Source organism: Lytechinus variegatus, chromosome 8 (genome assembly GCF_018143015.1).
Source record: "Lytechinus variegatus isolate NC3 chromosome 8, Lvar_3.0, whole genome shotgun sequence".
In the NCBI taxonomy this organism is placed as follows: Eukaryota; Metazoa; Echinodermata; class Echinoidea; order Temnopleuroida; family Toxopneustidae; genus Lytechinus; species Lytechinus variegatus.
In genome coordinates, this window is record NC_054747.1 from 33794651 (window position 1) to 33817252 (window position 22602).

At 36.4% G+C, this 22602-nt stretch overlaps 1 protein-coding gene across 1 annotated transcript; it reads right to left on the minus strand.

The window, feature by feature from the left end:
• Positions 1–2624: 2624 nt before the first annotated feature.
• LOC121420401 (serine/threonine-protein kinase Chk1-like) lies at positions 2625–21439 on the minus strand. Its single transcript, XM_041615015.1, has 13 exons — positions 21283–21439; positions 19168–19271; positions 17604–17703; positions 16681–16804; positions 15584–15718; positions 12805–12993; positions 9877–9981; positions 8774–8860; positions 7226–7322; positions 6274–6448; positions 5235–5369; positions 4316–4417; positions 2625–3431 (listed from the first exon to the last, which is right to left on the minus strand). The coding sequence occupies exons 2-13, from the start codon at positions 19230–19232 to the stop codon at positions 3333–3335; spliced, it is 1413 nt and encodes a 470-aa protein (XP_041470949.1). The 5' UTR covers positions 19233–19271; positions 21283–21439; the 3' UTR covers positions 2625–3332.
• Positions 21440–22602: the final 1163 nt, after the last annotated feature.

The window sequence follows — 22602 nt, forward strand, 5'->3', positions numbered from 1 at the left end:
TGGTTTGACTATGGATAGCCAATTGTTACATAAATCTCAAACAGTAGAGGTTCATTGTACCAGCTCATTGACTTTCAAATCATTCTTAACTGTCTGGGGAGGATAAATACAATAATTGTCTTCACCATTAAAGAAATGGGACAGAGCACAGTTAACTTATGAAACGTGCCATGCGAACAAATTTTGACATAGTTGGCTTCCCATAATTTTAGCAGAGATAAACCACAGTGTCAGTTGAACCCGAGTTCAGAATATGTGCCTCTGTATATCCCTAGAAGTGTCCAATACCCCATGAAATCTGACTCTCCAGAGAGGCACTACACTACATCTATTGGTCATTAAACTTGAATCTACCCTGGGCGATTGACCACACCCTGTTTCTACTGGGTTATCTTCCTGAACACCTGGGTCCTGTAACACAAAGGCAACCGATTAATCCTACACTTGATTTTCAAGATTGATTGTACATTGTAGTCAATTGCCCGTATTCTGAAGTCGGGTTTAAATTAGACCATGGTCCAACTCTGTGCTAAAATTATGGGCAGCCAAACGTTTCAAAATTTAGTTTACAGTGATTGTTTATCATGTTGCCCATGTTTACTGTGCTCATTACTAATTCTTAAATGGTGAAGACATACTTATCTTTCACAGGCAGTTTATCATGTTTTGGGAGTCACATGAGCTGATACATTGAACCTCTACTGTTAGAGATTTATGTAAAAATTGGCTTTCCATAGTTAAACCACAACTTAAAACCATAGTTCAGCATACGGGCCAATGCAATCAATCATAGAAAATTGTTCTAAGATCATCGCTATGCTTTGTGCAAAGGGAGCCCTTATTCTTCAGAGCATCTTGACAATCAATTTGCTGCATCATCACATAAATAATAAAAATTTTATCGCAGTTCAGGGTCCAATTGATCTTGTGCTTCGTTGACAAATACATCACAGAATTTTACAATTCCAAACAAATATAGACATTACTATATTACTAATAAATGTCTGTGTTTTTGTTTGATAAAGCCCTTAATGATTTTGGGATGTAAATACCAAAGGTGCTGATCCTAGTAGCCAACAAACAGTAAAAGCAATCTCCTTGATTTTTTCCATTGCTATACACACAAATTAGGCAACCATTTGCCACATTAGACAGAGCATTACATCGTTATCTCAAATGTAATCATACATATTAACAAGTAAGAACATTCATTATGTATATTTGGCACAGTAGGACCCTGTACTTCAGGGCCCCGTCTTACAAAGATTTACGATCGATCCAATCAATCATAACTATGGAAAGCCAGCAAAGTCATCATATAACATGCATGTTTGCTAAAAAAAATCTCTACATATGAATGTATATCCATAAATTCATTGATTCCTTTACAATTTGGTGTGTTCTCCTTTGTTTACGATGGACATTTTGCAAATTTCCTGTAGAAAAAATTATGACACTGATGGATTTCCATAGAGATATGATTGATTGGATCAATCGTAACTCTTTGTAAGACAGGGCCCAGGTGTACATCAGGGTACTTACAAAACTCTTATCTTTGAATTTTACAGCTAAAATAACTATACTCACAGGTAATGAGACAATAGACATAAAGTAACTTTAAAGCATACTAACAGCTAACACATGGCCTTGCTGATGTAAAGTTTCAGAAGCCTTCAAAAGGTTTTCTTCCTCATTGTTTTCATGTATTTGTTACTTTCCTTTCAACATTGAAAAGTCACGAGTTTTTACCAACACCAAGACACAATTTACAAACAATTATCCTTTTGGAAAAGAAGAAAAACAAACAAATATTTGGCAAAAATAAATGCATTAATGGAACCCCCGCGTGCACCAATCGTCACGCAGACTAACATAGAAGTACAAAAATATACCAATAACGTTTTTTCCTCAGAAGTTGGATATATCAATGACCTATCCTCTTGAAATTAACAGCAGCATGAATATAATTCTGGTGATTCTAAGAAACTGATTTTTTTTCTCTCTAAAAGGTGTTGAAGAAACTGACATTTCATTGGTTATGTCCATCATAACAATGAAATGCAGGATCAATTATTTTCCATGAAGGGTAGACAAAACACTGAAACTTTCCTCAGAGGAATTAACTGCAATGTCTGGTAATTCTCTAACATGGAAAGCTGTGTCCTTGTCCATTACAAATCGTTGAAGAAGCTGAAATTACATCAGTTTGTTTTCAGTGATATAATAATGTACAAATTTTCTGATTTTCCAATGAAGTGAGAGGAATCAATGGACCTTTTCCCTAATGAAAATGACGGTGGGTTTATTGATCCAGTAGTTCTTACATCAAAAACTGGGTTCTAGTATCGATACAATAGAATACTGAAGCGATGACGTCAGTTGCTATGGTGTCATGGCGGCCTGTCCATTACAAATCGTTGAAGAAGCTGAAATTACATCAGTTTGTTTCAATGAGATATAATAATGTACAGATTTTCCTGAGAGGCGAGATGAATCGATGGACCTTTTCCCTAATGAAATTGAAGGTGGGTTTATTGATCCAGTAGTTCTCAGAATCTCTAGTTCTCAGAAACTGTGTTCTAGTACCGATATAATAGAATACTGAAGCGATAACGTCAGTTGCCATGGTGGCCTGTCCATTACAAATCGTTGAAGAAGCTGAAATTACATCAGTTTGTTTTCAGTGATATAATACTGTACAGATTTTCCTGAGAGGTGAGATGAATCGATGGACCTTTTCCCTAATGAAAATGACGGTGGGTTTATTGATCCAGTAGTTCTTACATCAGAAACTGGGTTCTAGTACTGATGCAATAGAATACCGAATGGATGACGTCAGTTGCCATGGTGTCATGGCGGCCTGGTTCTAAACAAATGAACCTGCCCAATAAAAGCGTGTTTTTAAAAGGAGAAAATGGCTGCTATCGGAATTTGATCACTTGCAACCTATTTTTCATGAGCAAAAGTCATACATATGTGTACAGACCATCATCAGCTGCGACTATGTTTAGAACCAGCCCGCCATGACACCATTGCAACTGACGTCACACTTCGGTACTCTATGTCGAGCAGGAATCTGAAATAACACCTGTTCAGTTCCAGCGCAGGTAAATGTACCAGACTACCAGTATAATTGGAACTGGAGTTCTGGCTAAGAGTGTAGATGCAATTTGTTCTGAACATGGGCAAAGGTCAACCTTCATCATGGCACGGTAGGTTAAAGTTCAAGATGACAAAGGTCAGAGTTCAGTTCACAATGCACCAAGGTTCAAAGTTCACAATGGCATCAAAGGTCAAAATTCACCATGGCAAAGGTCAATTTCGAGGTTCGATCATAGCGGCATGAGAGGTGGACCTTTCACAACGATTGAAGTTGAACGAAGCTTGTCCTGTATCTTCAAGAAGTGCTTCTTGAACTCCAGACCATCACCCTATAAGAGATGGAAAGAGAGAAAGAAATGTGAGAAAAAAACACAGAAAGTGTTGAGCCTGAAGGTCACTGCACACCCAGTACCCATCTTACAAAGAGTTACGATTGATACAATCAATCGTAACTCTATGGAAATCCATCAATGTCATAAATATTTCTACAGGAAATTTGCACAATGTCCATCGTAAACAAAGAGAAGCACAGTGAAATTTCGAGAAAACAATGCATGAATATACATCATAGCTAGAAAATATTTTGAACATGAATAAAACATGTTGACGTTGCTGGTCGTCCATAGTTGTGATTGATCGGATCAATTGCAACTCTTTGTAAGACGGGGCCCGGATCTTGGAATAAAACCTTGAGACATGGAACATCTTACTGTTTGAATTATACTTAAATTAACTTAACTTAAAATACTTAAATTCATATCTGTGGCTAGGCTACCATCATTATAAGAATTAAAGCGAATTGAATATCACGTGATGTCACAGCAGTTCCCTGGCATTTTCTCTGGTGAAAATTGCTCCACTATAAATTCCACATTCTATTCAAATGGCTAACTGCAACCCTCGATTTAATACTACACTATACCCTACCATAAACCTAATTGGCTAAAATTTGACACCAATTTCGCCTTTACTCAAAAGTAATGGCTTGCAATAATCCAAATGCATTATATTAGTACTCTTTTAGTTAATTTACACCTCAAAAAGATATTTTCCATTCACATTTTCAGAAAATAAGCAATATTCCTTGAATGCACTGAGCACTGGAAGACAGCTGGGGTAATAATAATGGTGCATCTCGGATTACATTATTTCTAGATGGATGGCAGTACATAAATGCCTATCATTATTATGAACAAGTTTTGGGGACACTAACCTTTGATAATCGGAAGTCAACCAGGACCTTTTTGTCCATCTCTAGTAGGTTAGCCTTGAATGTGAGTTGATTCTTACGTTTGTCAAGAGTAGATATAGTCACCTGCAAATAAATAGATAAAGCTAACATGATGCATCTAAGGCTACACTAATGCATTGGCTGCAAACTAGAATTTCACTATTTGGTGATTGGTGATATTGTACCTGATTGCCAAGAAAGCATAAATGCTTGTAAGCAAGCAACCACAGGACCAACGGCTTAAGGTCCCCTCCGAAGGACCTGGTACTGAGGATTAATGCCTTACCAAAGGGCACTAGGGCACCAAGTGGGTATCGAACCCGGGTCACCGGAATACGAATCCCCCGCCCTACCGACTGAGCTATCGCGCCTCCAGGAAGAAAAATTGAACAAGCTGTTGCTTTAAAATCTCGTCAAAATCGGATGCATAATAAAGTTTTGAAATTTGAAAGTTTTGCTAACTTTCCCAAACAGATATGCCCGTCCTAAGGGCTGTTTTATAAAGCTGTTCATGAGTAAAAATGTTTTTAAGAATGACGGGAGTCAAAAGACTGAGTAAGGGCAACAGAAAATGGGAGAGGTTTACAGACAGGGAGAGGGGGAAGAAGAGGAAGAGACAGAGCGGGAGGGGGAAGGGGGCTTCAGAAAGCAGACGAGGAGAGAGAAATAGTAAGGTCTTGCTCTTACAATCAGTTGCAAATTTCAAGAGCAAAATTGTGAGGAATGAATAAATCAAACTGTACCTAGAAAAATAATTCTTTAATGTAAAAGACTAGTAATCTATTGCATTTTGGGGGGGCGGCAATTTATTGCAGGATTGATTTGAAATTTAGTTGGAACTGAATCCAAAGAGAGATGTAATACAGAGATTGATATGAATAGCCAGAGAGAGGCTACATACCTGATTTGGACAGCTTTTCTTCCATGTATACACGGTGAGTTTATCAAGGGTAGCTGTTAGGACCTTCAATGTTTTCTCAAAGCCACAGTTTGTGAAGAACCGCGTCATACGCCTTACAAGCCTCTGCATCGGAGTCTGAAAAGAGAGATGGTCAATGATATGGAATAACTTCTTTTGCAATATCAGGGAAATTCCCTAAATCGTGTAAGGCCAACCTCCTATATCTGTTACATTCCTGAAATGAGTAATATTTTCTAGTTCATATGAAAATATAACATGATCCCTGTTGCTATAGAATTTACTGTCAATCATGTGACTAGTATCAGATTTATTTACCCTATTGAAAATGATTTGCTATTTTCAATAAGAATATGACGTGGAGTCAAATTAATGGACAATTTAGGCCAGAGTAAATTATTCATTACTCCCAGTAAAGAATCTAATCATTGGAGTGTTCATACCTGGCATAAATGGTTCAGCTAATTTTCAGTAGTATTTTATCTTATCTTATTATTTATAATTCAATGAAAGTGCACATTAACAATTTTTGTAGCCAATTTGAAGAATCATTAAAGAATAACCAATCCATAAAACAAATCTAATGCCAAGTGTTCTTACCTACCATGATTTTACACTGAAGCTAGTAATGAAAAAGTGTTTGACAGTCAATGAAATTTTAGGTAGCAATCATTGTTGCCAATTTGCAGAACAGTAAATCTCTGACATATCAAACCTAATCCTGAAAGTATTTTATACAACCGAGAAGATCCTGCGTACACTAAAGTTGGCTACCATTTAGCAGTAGCATTCAATGAAATATTGTTGCCAATTTAAAGATCAGTTAAAGAATGATTGATCCCTATAACAAATCTCATCTTAAAATGTTCATACCTTCGATGATCCTGGCATACACTCAAGTTGGCAATCAAGAAGTATTTCCCATTCAATTAAAACTAAGGTAGCAATCATTGTTGCCAATTCAAAGAAAAGTAGAAGATTAATTAATCCCACAACAAATCTAAATCCTGAGTGGTCGTACCTGTGAAGCTCCTGGCGTACACTGAAGTTGACTACCAAGCAACATGTTGTCCATGTGAACAGGCTGGGAGAAACTATACCCATTCACTAGTTCTTCCACAGAGCTAGGAATACTGCCCTCGCCTGGCGTGGATGGGCCATTGGTTTGGTACGTCGGCTGTGAAGACGAGATTTTGCTGTAAAGGGATGCAAAAAGAAAGGCCAATGCTCAGGGAATGATTCCCGCTTCCAAAAATAATGAAAGAAAATAAAGGGTACTGCATAAAATTTCAAATTAATCAAATTATATTTAGGGTGTATTTCCCCCATATTTGTCTGAATTATTGTGTGACCCTAATTTGGTGATTAGGAGTGTATTTAGCAGATACGCTGCAGAGAAAGCATGAGGACTTATGTACAAATAGGCAACAAATTTGGCATGCTTAAGGGTGGTTTAATGTGGTCTTGCAAGTGTACAACACTATGATTTAATGGGCCCAGCCGCCCTCCCATCCATTTCCCTCTCCGATTCCCCCAGACCTGCCAACCTCTGGGAATGAAAAATTGTATTCTGTGTGAAAAAAAAGTGTATTTTCCCCAACAAAGTGTATTTTGTAATAAATGCGTGGCGCACTCACTCAACACAGCACTCAAGCTGCATGCAAGCTAAAATGGGCACTGCTCTCGCAGATGAAAAAAACATGTGTATATCTCACCCTGGTTTTAACAAAATGATTGAAAAAAAAATACATTGATCTAATAACCATATTTGTGTAAGTTTTATGAAATATAGACAGAGATGATTTTTCTCAATAAATTACGATTTTGTACAATTTTTTTTTATTACAAAAACATGTTTTTTAAAGAAAAAACGTACTGCTGTATTTTGAATGCAAAAACGTACTAAATACGTCCAAAACGTACTGGTTGGCAGGTCTGTTCCCCCCCCTTTCTCTGTCCAGAGAATTACTCACTTATTTCCAGCTGCAAGTGGTGATAGATCATTTCCAGTACAGACTCTCTTCATGCTCCCTGTATTCGGTGAGCTTGTGGGTACTCTTCCTATGGTACCTGTAAAAGAAAAATAATATATCAAAACTTTTTTGTATACTGAAAATTAGATATATATGAATACAGCAAGGAAAAGGGATCTTAATTTAATTCAAATCTTTCCCAATAAAAGAGTTTTTTATTTTAATTTTTTTGCCACTGTACTGTGCTGCAACTGATTTCGCAGCCAAGGATATTCGAGTGAAAATTCCTTCGTCAACAAGATTTAAAATTTTGTGACTTAATGCACCGTTTGGACTATTCTATTTTCATCAAGTTATCATGTTTTGAATCACTGTTTTACTAACGCTTTTTGAATCACTGTTTTACTAACGCTTTTTGAATCACTGTTTCATGCCACAACTGGGCATTGTTGCGTGCGCCTGTAATCCAAGCTGTGGGGAAGTTACAAATTGATGCAGAGGTTCGAGCCCTGGTCGAGTCTTTCGGATGGTGACGTTAAAGGTCGGTCCCAGACGTAAATAATCATATCTGATTGATACACGTCTGACAAAACTCAAATACACACACACTCACTGTTTTACCAACGCTTTTTAAATCACTGTTTTACCAACGCTTTTTGAATCACCGTTTTACTAACACTTTTTAATTCACTGTTTTACTAACACTTTTTAATTCACTGTTTTACTAACGCTTTTTGAATCACTGTTTTACTAACGCTTTTGGAATCACTGTTTTACTAACGCTTTTTTAATCACTGTTTTACAAACGCTTTTTGAATCACTGTTTTTTTTAACACTCTTTGCAATAACCAACACCTGTTTTGAGCCTGCGACGTAGATTACTGCCTACGGATAGCCTCCTGTGATAAACCTCTGTACCGCCATAGCATAACTACACCAGTACCGGGTGGGTGTTTCATAAAGCTGTTCGTACATTAAGAGCGACTTTAAGAACGACTGGTGATTCTTTCATGTGGTAAATGGTATATACACTGGCGATGGTTAAGCGCGTAAGAAAGGTTCACCAGTCGTTCTTAAAGTCGCTCTTAACTTACGAACAGCTTTATGAAACGGCCCCCCCGGTATGTGTATATTTGTAGGTATAGTCCTCGATTACTTGTAAAATTGAACTGAGCCTGAGGAACTGGAAAGTTGAATTGACTTACTCATAAAATTCATTCATAAATTATAAATTATATAAATGAAGTGTGAAAAAAAATCATTTGTGGCATTAAACTCATTAAAAATTCTTTTAAAATAAGTATGTTTTCAAGGTGGATTTAAACTTGGGTGTAAAAGAATTCTTTATATACGATGGGGTGGTATTCCAAAGTGAAGGGGCAGCATGGGCAAAGGATCATTCTCTATAAAACTTGGTCTGAACACAATGTAAAAGATCCTTCTGAGCTGATCTAAGATATGTATATTATGTATGATGATTATTTTTGTTTTGTGAAACAAAATAAAAATTATTGAAAGACAACAAAAAATGACTAACAGTACACTCACCTTTTGATCTATACCAGCGATCTTTCTTGATGTTCTGTATGGTTATCCTCTTGGCCGGGGTCTCTGTCAGAATCCTCCTCAGAAGGGCTACAATTGGACATGATCAGTAAAGAATTGGTTGATTAAATTGGCAATTCAGATTGCAATACACTCATTCATGATCAACTTCAGCTTTGCTGTTGGTCTTCAGAGGTTGAGTTTTATCATAATCATAATACAACAATCCGCCTTGGAATATTTTTTTTTTTCAACGTGATATCAATGACAGCTTTAACTGATTATATTCCTGCATTTGTGTTACTCTAAACAATTTTCTACATTGGTACATGTTATTTGTTTGGTAATCCATGTATTGACCTGCCATTCGTTTGGAATGAAATGGTGGACCTGGTTTCTTTATGTATATATTACATGTATATCATTGTCTTTGACCTTGAATAAAGTCATGATGAAACAACTTTCTCAATAGATTGCGCAATATAAATGTCTAAAATAATAAAGATACGGATCTACAGTGCTATCACACTTGACTTTTCCTATTTTCAAGAATAAAATTTTATTTTGAAAAACATGCCAAAAATCATAATTCTTAAAGTTTCAAAAATCCTATTTCTAAATTCTAGGAAAAAAATTGTATTCAGTGTCATTTTCCCTTAAAAATTCTACTCAAGAGGATAAAATCCTACCAAATGGCAGCTCTATATATAAACGATGTTGCAAATAATATTGCAATAGCTTATTACATTAGATATTCAAGATACATATACATAGGCCGCATTCTGAAGTCGGGATTAACTTAGACCATGGTCTTACCTTGCACTAAAATTATGGGAAGCCAAAAATTTCAAAATATTTTTACTTTTTTTTTGTTTGTTTACTGTGATCTTATTCATCTTCCCAGACAGTTAAGAATGATTTGAGAGTCAAATAAGCTTGTAAATTGAACCTTTACTGTTTGAGATAAATGTCACAATTGGCTTTCCACAATTACACCACAACTTTAGACCAAAGTTTGAATTAAACCCAACTTCAGAATAAAGACCATAAAGTATGACCTATTCCTTTTAAAACACTTTCTACCCCATTTTTAGAACATATCTTACCAAGTGGTGTGGTGTCAATCTTCTTCCATGGGGACAGATGCATCTTCTTATCCAGCCAATCACAAAACTCGTTACAGCTATATGTAGGCTCGTCCCAAGGTAATTCTGATAAAAACAATAAAATAAGACAGTAATTTAATGAAAACATGACTTGTTGGAATGTCTAACCCCCATATATTCATTTTTAAGATTGTTTTCAGTTGATGTCACACTTGGCCTACATACATGAAAGTCTAAATGCGTGTCCAAATTTATAGCCAAGAAAGTGTTAAGTGACTAAAGTTTTTCATTTCTAACTAAATCAAAACAATATCAAGAAAATATGGAAAATATTTGGGCATTTCATGGATGTAAAGATGGGAAATATGATATTTCAGCAGTTTTTTATCAACCCCACCCGTTAAATCCAACTGCCCATTCCTAAATACAGGGTTCCCACAGAAATTTGAAAACAGAATTCCGTGACTTTTCCATGACTAAATTGCTGCTTTCCATGACTTGCTTTCTGGCACGATTTCCAAAATCAGACACATTATGATGACCTCCATAACCTCCCCTCACAGCCATCCATTCCACCCACTACCTTACTCATGACATGTACATCTAGTACATGTATTATCATTGGTGTACATGTATGGTCTTTTCTGACCAGGGTACAATATCATCTTCATTTCACCAACATCAAGACTCAAAATTGTCTTGAAAACAAACTCATGTAATTTTTTGAACTGACAGATTTCCATGAACTATTTCCAAATTTTCAGAGAATAGCATACAGATCTTGTCACAAAAGTGAACTATACAATAGATGTAAATGTCAAATTTTCCAGGCATATAGATTGAAATTAGGATCATGAATTCACCTTTACTCCAAAACTTCCACATAAAAGTCATGGAATTCTGTTTTCAAATTTCTGGGGGAACCCTGAATTATATGGAGATGAAACACTTTACATATGTCACACATGAGCCAATTATTACAAGAGTGACATTTAAGTTTTACAATAAGGTGACATGAAAAAAAAGCTAACAAAGACATCATCATCCTAAAATTCTCAACATAGTGCTGCATTTCACTCTACATTACAGAAAATGAAGCCATTTATGATACAACTTGAGGACACCAGCTAAATTAACAAGTGTATTTCTCTATATGCTCCAAAAATAATGAGGGTATCTTGAAAATTGGACAATTGATGCCTATTTTGGTATTTCATTAAACTTCATTTTCAAGTAACTTTTCCAGAGAGGACACATTATTTGACGCTAAAATAGCAATTGAAACATCTTGTTTCAATTAACTTCTTGCAGCCATGATGCATACTCTGGATCATCCAGCCAAAGGTGCCGGAAGTAACACTTCTTTGACATGACTGGATAATGATGATACCTGAAATAAATCTCTCCATGATGCTCAAACTGACACAATTTAAACAAAATTGAGACATTTTGGGCATCTGGCATACAGTATTGAGAAGTGTGGTGTATCAGTATGCTGTGAGTGAGAGAAACTCTACATAATGATAGCTAACACCCCTGCGCATGTACCATATTATCATGCTAGCCACCACCCATGTACCAGCACCCCTACGCACCAGCATGCCTGTTCACCAGCATGCCTGCTCGCCACAAGACCCAAAACCACTACCAACAAAGCAGAATGTATGCAGACTACGTGACTGTACACCACATAACATTGAAGAGCTCTGGAGGCAAGGGATGCCACACCCTTTCAGCTTTCCACTGGAAACTATGTCCCAGGAGTTTTGTAGAATTTGGGATGTCACAAAACTGGGAAAATGGAAATTATGAACACCAATTATAATAGCAGAGTATGATAAATAAGTATGAGAGAACTTTGCGAGACAAGACAAAACGGAAAGCTGCCACGAGCCATGAGGTAAATGCAATTCCAGGACTTTTCCCTGACTTTCCAGGACCACAAATTTTTCCAGGATTTTCCATGACCGTGGGAACCCTGTAAATAGTGTTTAAACATTTTTCAAAATATTGACTCAGACCTAGTAAGCAAGGTGATTGGTGTTGACCTTGTAATGGTAGTGGCCCTAGGGTTGACTAAACCAGTACTGTGAGCATACAAATATGCCTAAATCCAAATTTAGAGAGTCAAAAGGGGCCTAAGCTTTCGATCCTAGCAGAATCTTCTTCGGAGGCAAAATGACAATTTTGGTCATTTTGCCTCCGACCAAAATTGTCATTTTGCCTCCGAAGAAGATTCTGCTAGGATCGAAAGCTTAGGCCCCTTTTGACTCTCTAATTTAGTCCATTGGCTCTTTTTTTAGATAAGCAGTTTTCAGCAGTTTCTTTTGCCATTAAATCCAAATTTAATTTACTGTTTGAAATAGATATCAGAAATAAAATACTCCGAAAATTTTGGCAAATTGATCAAGGACCTGGCAACCGCTGTGCAGCGCCAGATCGACGACATTCACTCCTTTTAATTGTTGAATGCCAAACAGGGTAGCAGCAACTTGCATCTATTGATATCTTTTCGTGTGACGCTGCCAGGGTTTGAACTCCCGACTTTCTAGTTGTGAGACGAATGCCCTACCAACACACCGCTGATTAATTAAAGGATAACTCCACCCCTACAAAAAGATGATTTGAATAAAAAAGAGAAAAATCAAATAAGAATAACATTGAAAATTTCATCAAAATCGGATCTGAAATAAGAAAGTTATGACATTATTGACTCTTTCAGTTGCATATCACTGAGTTGAGCATAAAACTGTTTTGTGAAAAATAAGCGAAACTTTAAAATGTCATAACTTTCTTATTTTACATCCGATTTTGATGAAATTTTCAGTGTTATGTTTGTTGGATTTTTCTCTTTTTATTCAAATCAACTTTTTGTTGAGGTGGACTTGTCCTTTAAATTGAGATCAAGTATCTTTATCATGTCCTTACCCCCAGCAAGCATGGCTACGAGTATGATCCCACAGGACCATATATCAGCTGGCTCGGCATGATACTCCTTTCTCTTGAGGACCTCTGGGGCAACGTAAGGTGGTGTCCCGCAACACTTGCCCAAGAGACGCTCCTTACCCTGGTGCCTGAATACTGTGGCTAGCCCGAAGTCGGATATCTTCAGGTTATCTGAAATAAGAAAAATAATGTTTTGTTTTTATAAAGCACTTGGCACATCAGAACCGCAAGGAACGGAACGTTTCCAAAGGAATTAACATTTCTCACTCCTTTTCATCATGTCGTTAGCCCAAGGTCAGATATCTTTAGGTTGAACATCTGAAATAATAAAATATAATAATTTTTTTTTAGCACTTATCACATTCAAATACGGCCTTAAACACTTTGGACAGAACACATCTTAGCAGGGCTGGCCAGAGTACGAAATACTGGTGGTAAATGCCAGTAAATACTGCCTCTATATATTTTGAAGAAAATGGGAAGTAGTTGGAAATACTATGGCCCGGATTCTGAAGTCAGGTTTAACTTAGACTATGGTCTAACTCTGTGCTACAACTATGGGAAGCCAAAAGTGTCAAATTTTGTATTAAGTTGCATGCTTCTTATATTTACTGTGCTCTATCCTGATTCATCAATGGAAAAGACAATCATCTTTTTGTACTTCCTAGACAATTATGAATGATTTGAGAGCCAAATGAGCTGAAATATGTGGCTCTACTGATAGTGATTTATGTAAGAATTGGCTATCCATACTTAAAACCACAACTTTAAACCTGAGCTTAAGTTAAACCTGACTTCAGAATATGGGCCTTTGAGATACAGTTCTATGATATTTCAGTTATTGCCCATGTGTTTTTAATCATATTCTACCATCTCTCTGTGCCTCTCTGAACATCTTAAGCAGTTCCAAGCATTGTACAAGTTTTTAAAGCATTTCCCAATCTTAAGGGGAAAAAAACACACTCTACATTGTTACTCGGTTACAATAAGAGTGATAGCCCCCTATTCTGAAGTCAGGTTTCTGAAGTCAGGTTTAACTTAAACTTGGGTTTAAAGTTGTGGTTTAAGTATGGATATCCAATCGTTACATAAATCACAAACAGAGATATAGTATTTCAGCTCATTTGGCTCTCAAAAAATTATCATCTGCCTGGGAAGAATAAGTATGACAACTGCCTTCACTATTAAGAATTAGTAAAGAGCACAGTAAACATGAGAAGCATTAACTGAAGCATTAAACATAATTTTGAAACACTTGGCTTCCCATAATTTTAGCACAGAGTTTAGACCGTGGTCCAAGTTAAACCTGCTTTCAGAATACGGGCCATAATGTTTTTGAGCTTGAATTAAAAGTGTAATATGGCCTTTCAAAAAGACAATACAAGACCAAAGTCGGATATAATAAAGTAATTTGAAATAATAAGAGGTGTGTGCAAAGTAAAGCCCACCTGAATTAGTTACTAAATGAAGAATTACAAATAATGTGTTTGTGCTTGATTTAAAGCCAGGCAATCTGATCTGTTTGTGGTCCAAATATAGAAAAATATGTAACATTTCATATAAACATCCCACCTTTTAAACACTTAGAAATTCAAGTTTAGATAAAGGTATTAACAGTAATATCAAATTAAAATACCAGTCTTTTGTGAATCTCCCTGTAAGAATAAAAGCGAATTCAGTCCTGGTTTTCTTGTCATCCTCTTTAATTTGAAGGTGACTTGGGTTTTACTCTGACCATAAAGCTTGCATTAAAGCAGAATTTGTATTATTTTTTTATCACTTCATTTAACTTTCAAATTTAATGCAAAATGCTATTTGATAGAAAAAATCAGTAGGGGAAGGCGGGGTAAGTTGTGAAAGTTTTTGCATGTTAGAATTGATATGATTAATAATCTTGTCGAAATAAGTACCTTGCCTTGAAATTTAATTCTTCTGAAATATTTTCCACCTATATATAACTTTCTATCCCCACACTGAAAGTCATCGTGACCTTTGAAAAAAACGATGTCAAATGGCTCAACTTGCCCCATATATGGGGTAAGTTTGAGCCACAAAAACTATGTACAAAATGTATGAGGGGAGAACCAGCATGTCAATTTTTTGTTTAAAGTCTTTTCACTTGCTAATTCTCTATAAATACTAACATCCTTTAAAAGGAAAAGTGCAGTCATGTAAATTTGCTCCTTTCAGCCAGCATTTCAATCGATTTTTATGGTTTGTTTGTTTTTTAAGATACATTACCATAGGAATTACCATGGCTCAACTTGCCCCATGCTGTTTGGCTCAACTTACCCCAGTCCGAACTTAGTGCGATAATTTTGTATCCACACATTTATTATGCATCCATCATATAAAAGACTATGACAAGAATGAAGATCCATACCTGTACTAATAATGTTGTTATCATGTCTTTATTATATTCAAAGACGTGTGTGTTTATAAAGCACTTATCTATTTCACACTTTTTTTTACTTTTTTGGCTGAAATTCACATTTTTCCCTCTAAAAAACTACTTTTTGTTTCAAAGTTGAAAACAATGTGGTGGGGTTAGGGGTTATGCTATGGGTTATCAATACATGACACCACCACAATGTCTGACTCATTCATTATTGGCCTGGGGCTGGTGGCTCAACTTGCCCCTATGCTCAACTTACCCCGCCTTCCCCTACATAGTGAGGATAGCGTGTGGCAAGCTTAAGAGTGCAAGGTCTTGCAGAAGACTTTCAGAACAAAACTCTGTGGAGAAAGTGAGATGTCTTACCGTGTTCATCTAAGAGTAAGTTCTCTGGTTTGAGGTCGCGATGTGTGACCCCTTTCTTATGCAGGTACTCCACACCAGATATGAGTTGTGAAAAGAAACGGTGGGCTTCGGTAACTTGCATTCCAACATCAGGCTCTAAAAAAATATAGCAGGGAACAAATCAAAATTTATATTTCGGTCACATTTGCTCTACGGAGGCAGTACGGTGAGTCGAAAACAGCCATTTTGTTCATTCTTATTCAAACCACCTACATGTAACTGGTACAAAAAATGTTAAAACGGCCGTTATCGACTCATCGTACGGCCGCCGTAGAGCAAATGTGACCGAGGTTTTAATCTACAAGGGCTATTTTCAAATTTATTCAGTCTGTTGATTCCAGAGACATTTAGTTATTGGTGTCCACTGACAATTAATGGTGGCTGCTTTGCAACTTATGAGGACAAGTTTTCACAACTTGGGGGCAAGTCATTCTTTACTGTGTATTTTTTTTTCACTGGATTGTATGAAAGATGGAAGACTACAGATTACATCTTGCAACAATGGCTTGCTTTTAAGGATGCAATAAAGAACAACTGATGACCAAGGGAATAGAAGGAAGAGACCAAAATCCAACGGAATTGACGGGATGACATCAATAAAATGTCACATTTTTCTACAAAATGTAGAACGGAATTTTATGTATACATTAAAATAATTTTTATGTAAGTTGAGGAATGATATCACAGAAGGTTTAAGAGAAACATGATGGGGGTGAAAAGAATTAAAAAATAAAGAATTGGGCCAACAGTAAATATTTAAACAAAAGCGTGATCCATCAAAAGAAAAATTCTGAAGAAAGGTAACTTTTTAATGTTTTCTTTTAATACGGAATGAACACTTTAGAAAACAGAAAAATTGGGAATCAAATATACAAATATATACACAGAATTAAATTTTTTTTAATCTTATTTTACTCAAATGATTTCAAATAGCATTAGAAGCAAACATAAGAATTCATCATTTTTTTTTATTGCTAAGACTACTAAAATATTAAAGTTTACTTCTCAAATAAACAAAAACCTCTGCAAACCAACACCATTTTGAAATAGCTTCTTACCTATCCTATCGAAAAGCTCTCCCCCACTGGCGTACTCCACAAACAAATATTGAATACTGCCCTCTTTGCGATGACCATAGAAACGGATGATATGAGGATCGGCTAGCATCCGATGAATGCATACCTGAGAAAAGAAAATAATGATTAAAATAAAAATGTGACCCAAATGGCAGATCATTGATAATGATGATGATAGTGATGATGATGATGGTGATGATAGTGATGATGAGAAACGATGATAGTGATGATGATGATGGTGATGATAGTGATGATGAGCAACGATGATAGTGATGATGATGATGGTGATGATAGTGATGATGAGAAACGATGATAGTGATGAAGAATGATAATAATGATGATGATAATGAGTGACGGTGATGACGATTGTGATGATGAGGATGATAGTAATGATGATGATCATAGTGACGACAACAAAACAGATGGCAACATGACAATTGTAATGTTGATGATAGTGATAAAGATGTGATGATGATCATTGACAAAGTATTTATAATGATGATGACAATGCTGAAATTGATGATATTAAATTGGCAATAACAATGATGATTAATATGACGATGATGGTGATGATGAAGATAGTCAACTGTATTGTTAATGCTCAGCATGATGACTTGCTTTGGTTAAACTGACTAGATTATCATTGATTGCTTTGAATTAAATAATTGCTTGCTAATCTACTCTTGAGCCTGTATTCTGAACTCTGTTTTAAATCAAACCCTTGTTCAAAGTTGAGGTTTAACTATGGAGAGCTAATTGGGGTACAAATCCCTAACAGTACACATCTAATTTATTAACTCATATGACATCCGAGGGAATAAGAACTTAAGTATTTTAATTTAGACCATGATCTAAGTTAAACCGGACTTCAGAATATGGGCCATAACGTCCTGACTGTAACTCACCTCTTTTCTGACACAATCAGCCGCTCCTTGTTGTTTATCAAGATTTAGTATCTTCACAGCTACTGCTTCATTTGTCGATCGGTTGACAGCTAACTTGACCCTTCACAAAAATAAAAATAAAATGAAAGGTGAACATGCACAGTTCTCATTTCTTTGGAGTTTTCCTTTCTGTATATTTTTCAATGCAATGTATGTGTAACAGTAACACCATTTCAATCAATATTAGCCAGCATCAACACTGATTTATCTACACCAATAATCAAAATAATAACATTTTAATCATAATCAGCATTAACTGTATCTTACTCATCAAAAGTATTTTTTGAAGAAAGTCCTACAAATTTTGCGTTAAACAGAAATGCTATTGGATTTGAACATGAAATTCATTTTCAATCCAATAGAAGAGTGTAAAACATAGCATATAGTTCTGAAAACTTGCAGGTCACAAATATTATCTCAAAAGATGAGTATTGAAGATCAAATTCATGAATCATCACAGTCGCATCTTTGTGCTTTGCATACATACAGGTGTAATGCAATTTTTTTTTATAACTACAATATTGTAACACTCTATATTATTGTAACTGACAATAGTTCAGATGGCGATTTATTGAGAGTAAAACAAGTAAGAATATGGATCTAGACACAAACTGATGTATTCTCAGAAGGTACAAGTAAACATATTTTTCTCATGGTTTATCAAATCAATGAATGCAAATGGAAGTATGTTTAACTATATAAAGTATAGTGCACTGCAGGGAGCAATTGTACTTCTTGAATTTGTTTAGTATTTATGGTTGTTAGCTTTTAACTATGTTCTGAACATTCCTACATAAACGATTGCTAAAGCAAGGAAATTTTGTGTAGCAGTGTGGTGGGGGGTAGCACTGTGAGAGACTCACAACCCTGACAAAGACCCAAAGTAAGGACGTATATCTCCCCTTTTTCTTCAAGCCAACAGTTCCAAACTACTGAATTGTGATGGGTTGTTATTATAATTGGGGTAAAGAGGAGTTAGGGATTGCTAAACAAGATACATGAAAGGAAGTAAGAGTGAGTGAGAGAGGGAGAAAACTGAGCTTGAGCCTCATATGTAGATACAAAAGATATTACTTGAAGATTAGTGGTTAACCCTGGGGCTGGTCAGGAGCACAATAGATACCAATTCTAGATCAGAAAACATCACCTAGGAAGATCAATAATAACGGCAAACATAGCCTACAAATATTCATACGATGAGTGTATTCTTAGTCTTTTAATCTTTAGTCTTTTTATCCCAGCCCCCCCCCAAAAAAAAAAATAATAATAATAGGCCAGATATAACAATTGAAGGCTTATCAGGGCCAGGGGTGTGAGTGGTCACAGATAAAAAGATCTGAAAAACGCTGAAGGGTGTTGAAAAAGTCTGAAATTGAGAGAGCTCCCATACTTTTTGTACAGAGGAAAGCCCCAAGCTGAAATTAAGCTGAAAATCAAAACTAAACAAAAATCTGAATTCAGCTAAAAATCTGAACTCTCACACCCCTGGCTTATCCCTTTAAAGAAATCTAAAACAGATACTCACTCTCCGTATGCTCCTTCACCCAGCGTCTGTACAAAGTCCCAACCATCTACAAATGGAGTCACCATGGTTACTGCATATTTTCACCACTCACTTTGAGAAAGATTCTGCAGTGTTAATAAAAAATGAAAATTAATTCAGATCTATAGAGTCCAGGGGGCCATTTCACGAAGCTTGTTAAATCATAACAAATTTCCAAGAACATATTTTAATTACAGAAATCATTTGATTTGATTAGCTGATTGTTATACTAGCTACTTGTTATAGAAATTGTGTGTGTGATATTACCTACATGTAAGAAGTCTTTATAAAACAGGACCAAGAAACTAGGAAAAAAGCAAATTTTTACCCTCAGACCCTTAACAAATAAATAACATGAATGTCATGAATTATTTCATTATTTAAGTGTGCATTTAAACAGGATGCTGCAAGAAAATAATTGCAAAGCTCGGTTACAAGTTTAGCCGAGCCCGAGAGTCGCAGATATAAGTTTGTACTCCTTGTCGAAAGAGGCAAGATCACCTAGATCCATTACACATAATACACAATGACATGATTGTTTGAAATTATGGTGCCATGGATTCTTTTTCTTCCATGGAGTTCAGTTCATTCCTCTTGGTAGGGTATTGGTCTAATCGTACCTGTGAGTCATACAAGATTTGATTTAGGTCATGGTGCTTACAATCACACAAACACATAAAATTGGTGCACATTTGGTGCACACATTTTGAGGAATTAAACTTACAGGGGAGGTTCCCCCTGATAAATATTTTATTGTAAACATAGCAGAAAAATTAATATAAAATAAGGTTTGATGAAAATCAATCAATGACTAACTTGTTAAAGAAGTTACTAGTATTTTCATTTTTTTTTATTTGTGATGTCATATATGTGAGTATGCAGCTTCCACATATAGCCTACAGTGTGTTTAAAAACTCAATGAAATGTCATTTTCAAAAAAAAATTGAAAATTATTTTGTTTGTACATTAGTAGCATCGGCAGCGGAGCAGAGGATTACCTTTTGTGTTTGGGGGACACAACAAAAGGCGTCCCCCCCAACACAAAAGAATATCTACGGTACATACAGGAACCCAACAATAAATTGAGGGCAGTATTGCATAAATTTATTTTACAGGCGTTACAGAAAATGTTTCAACTTACCCCATGTTCCAACTAAACCCGGTCTCCCCTAGTATAGTTTAGATCTAATTTACTTTCTTGCAATGTCATAAATCTAATTTACTTTTAATCACACAACTCATTGTGATTGTGAAAACCCATCTACATTACTGACATGATGAATCCTGAAAAAAAATGGTCTGAACTCTGAAGTTCAGTCAACTCACTCAGCAGACCAGTGGCAGTAGGCTACAGTAGTAGCTAGCAGTGTAGACCAAAAGCTTCGGTCTCTGTTACGTTGGTTGTTCAGCTGAACTCTGTTGGCTTCACTCACCAAATACAGAGACCGAAGTTCTAGCACGATCTGTACAGGGGACTCAATGGCCATATGTTTATGTACTATCGGATAAAACGGGGAAGTGAATTTGCGCGACAGCCGAGGTAAGTCACTGTTTTTGTTCCTTAACCTGATTTTCCTCATTTTTTTGGCAATTAATGCCAAAAGGGAATATTAATTTGCATTTTTGGTTGCGTTAATTTTCAAAATTTTTATTAATTAAAAACAAAAATTGAAGAGCCCCGACAGGGATTTTGCATTGCAAGTCCCCTAATCATGGTGGCTGCACGATAGTGAGCCGTCTGTGTACGAGGAGAAATTTAAAAAATGGTAAAAAACTCCTCGAAACTGACGGCTGCCAGCTGTCTACTAGCAGTGCCACTTTTTGGCAAGCTATAAAGTATAGGCCTAGATCTATAACATCTCGACCCTAATTTAAATTTAGGTTGAACTTGACTCAACTTAACTAGGCCTAGGCCTAGCCCTAGGCCTAGTTAGACTTTCTTTTTACTTTTAGGAACTCCACTCTGAGTATGACATCACAAATTGCCATCTTTTAATGATTCATAATAATCAGATTTCATAGAAGCGGTCATGGAAATCATGTGTATGTACATTGCAAGTGTAACAATATTGAATATTTAAAATTCGTTTGACGTACCCGCAGCGGAGACTCAGTCAGAGCTTGATAACTACCTGGGCGGCTGCCAAGGGCGCAAATGCTTTCCAGTTCCCGCTCACTGACGTCTAACTCGCACAGCAGCAGTCGTACTCGTACCACTGGCGATCTCATTGAAACTGGCGCGCCAAATTTGCACATGTCATGTGTTTTGATCTCGAGGAAGCTGAAATGACGAGCGCCATCTATTGGCGAAAATAATTCAAATTTTCTAAGAACAGCGCTAGCACAACCGGGTACGGTGCGCAGAGAAATTCTCAACTTACATTTAATAAATTCAAAGATGCCGGGAAAGATGCACAAGATACCATTTTCATATTTGTAATGATAGGGCTTGTTATCATGTGTATGGAACTTTTTAGTGTTTCAAAAAGTGGGGGACATCTTGCACTCGTGGATCGTCGATCGCCCCTATGCATAACAAAAAAAAAACATTGGGAACAATTTTTTCTTCCTCACTTTTTGACCATATGTATATATGCATGCTCAGAAAGTTGGCACCAACATCCCAGAAAAAAAACAGATAAAACCAGTTGAAATTTAATTGGTTTCAACTGGATTAAACTGGTACCAATTGAAACCAATTGGCACAACTGATAAACTCCCATGCATCATACCAGTATATTCCAGTTAAAACCCAGTCCCAACTGGACTGCTGAAAACATATACAAGTTCATTCCAGTTGAGACCAATAACTATATACTGATATAAATAAGTACACCAGTCAATACCAGTTAAAACCAATAGGCCGTTGCTGGTTTATCTACCATAGATTCAAGTTTAAAACCCATATGCCAAACTGGGCGTTGTGGCGTGCGCCTGTAATCAAGGTGGGGAAGTTACAAATTGATGTAGAGGTTCGAGCCCTGCATGGTCACGTCTTTCGGATGGTGACGTTAAAGGTCGGTCCCAGACGTAAATAATCATATCTGATTGATACACGTCTGACAAAACTAAAAATACACACATACACACATTTGATGCCAAAACTGGTATATCATAAACCAACTGATACCATGAACATACATGCCTTATACCAATTGCAACTCATACTTTAGTTCAGATTGTTTTTGCTGGAACCCATAGACCTCATAACCCACTTGAAACCCATTAACCATACTGGAATATCAAACCAAGAACCAATAGGCCTTACTGGGATATATACCAGCCAGTGTTGTAGTCAAGGCTTAAATTGACCTCCAAGGCCAAGGCTTTAATACCCAAGGCCAAGGCTTCAATACCCAAGGCTGAGGCCAAGGCATGGAAACCCAAGCCCAAGGCCAATAGGCCTGAAAACCTCAA

Bases quoted from the DNA above. Each gene is read 5' to 3' on its own strand.
- LOC121420401 (XM_041615015.1), bottom strand. From the start codon at position 19,232: ATGGTGACTCCATTTGTAGATGGTTGGGACTTTGTACAGACGCTGGGT. The intron at 9,982-12,804 runs GTAAGGACATGA...TGTTTTTATCAG, and splicing joins CGTAGCCATGCTTGCTGGGG to AATTACCTTGGGACGAGCCT. The intron at 8,861-9,876 runs GTAAGATATGTT...GTCCAATTGTAG, and splicing joins GATTGACACCACACCACTTG to CCCTTCTGAGGAGGATTCTG.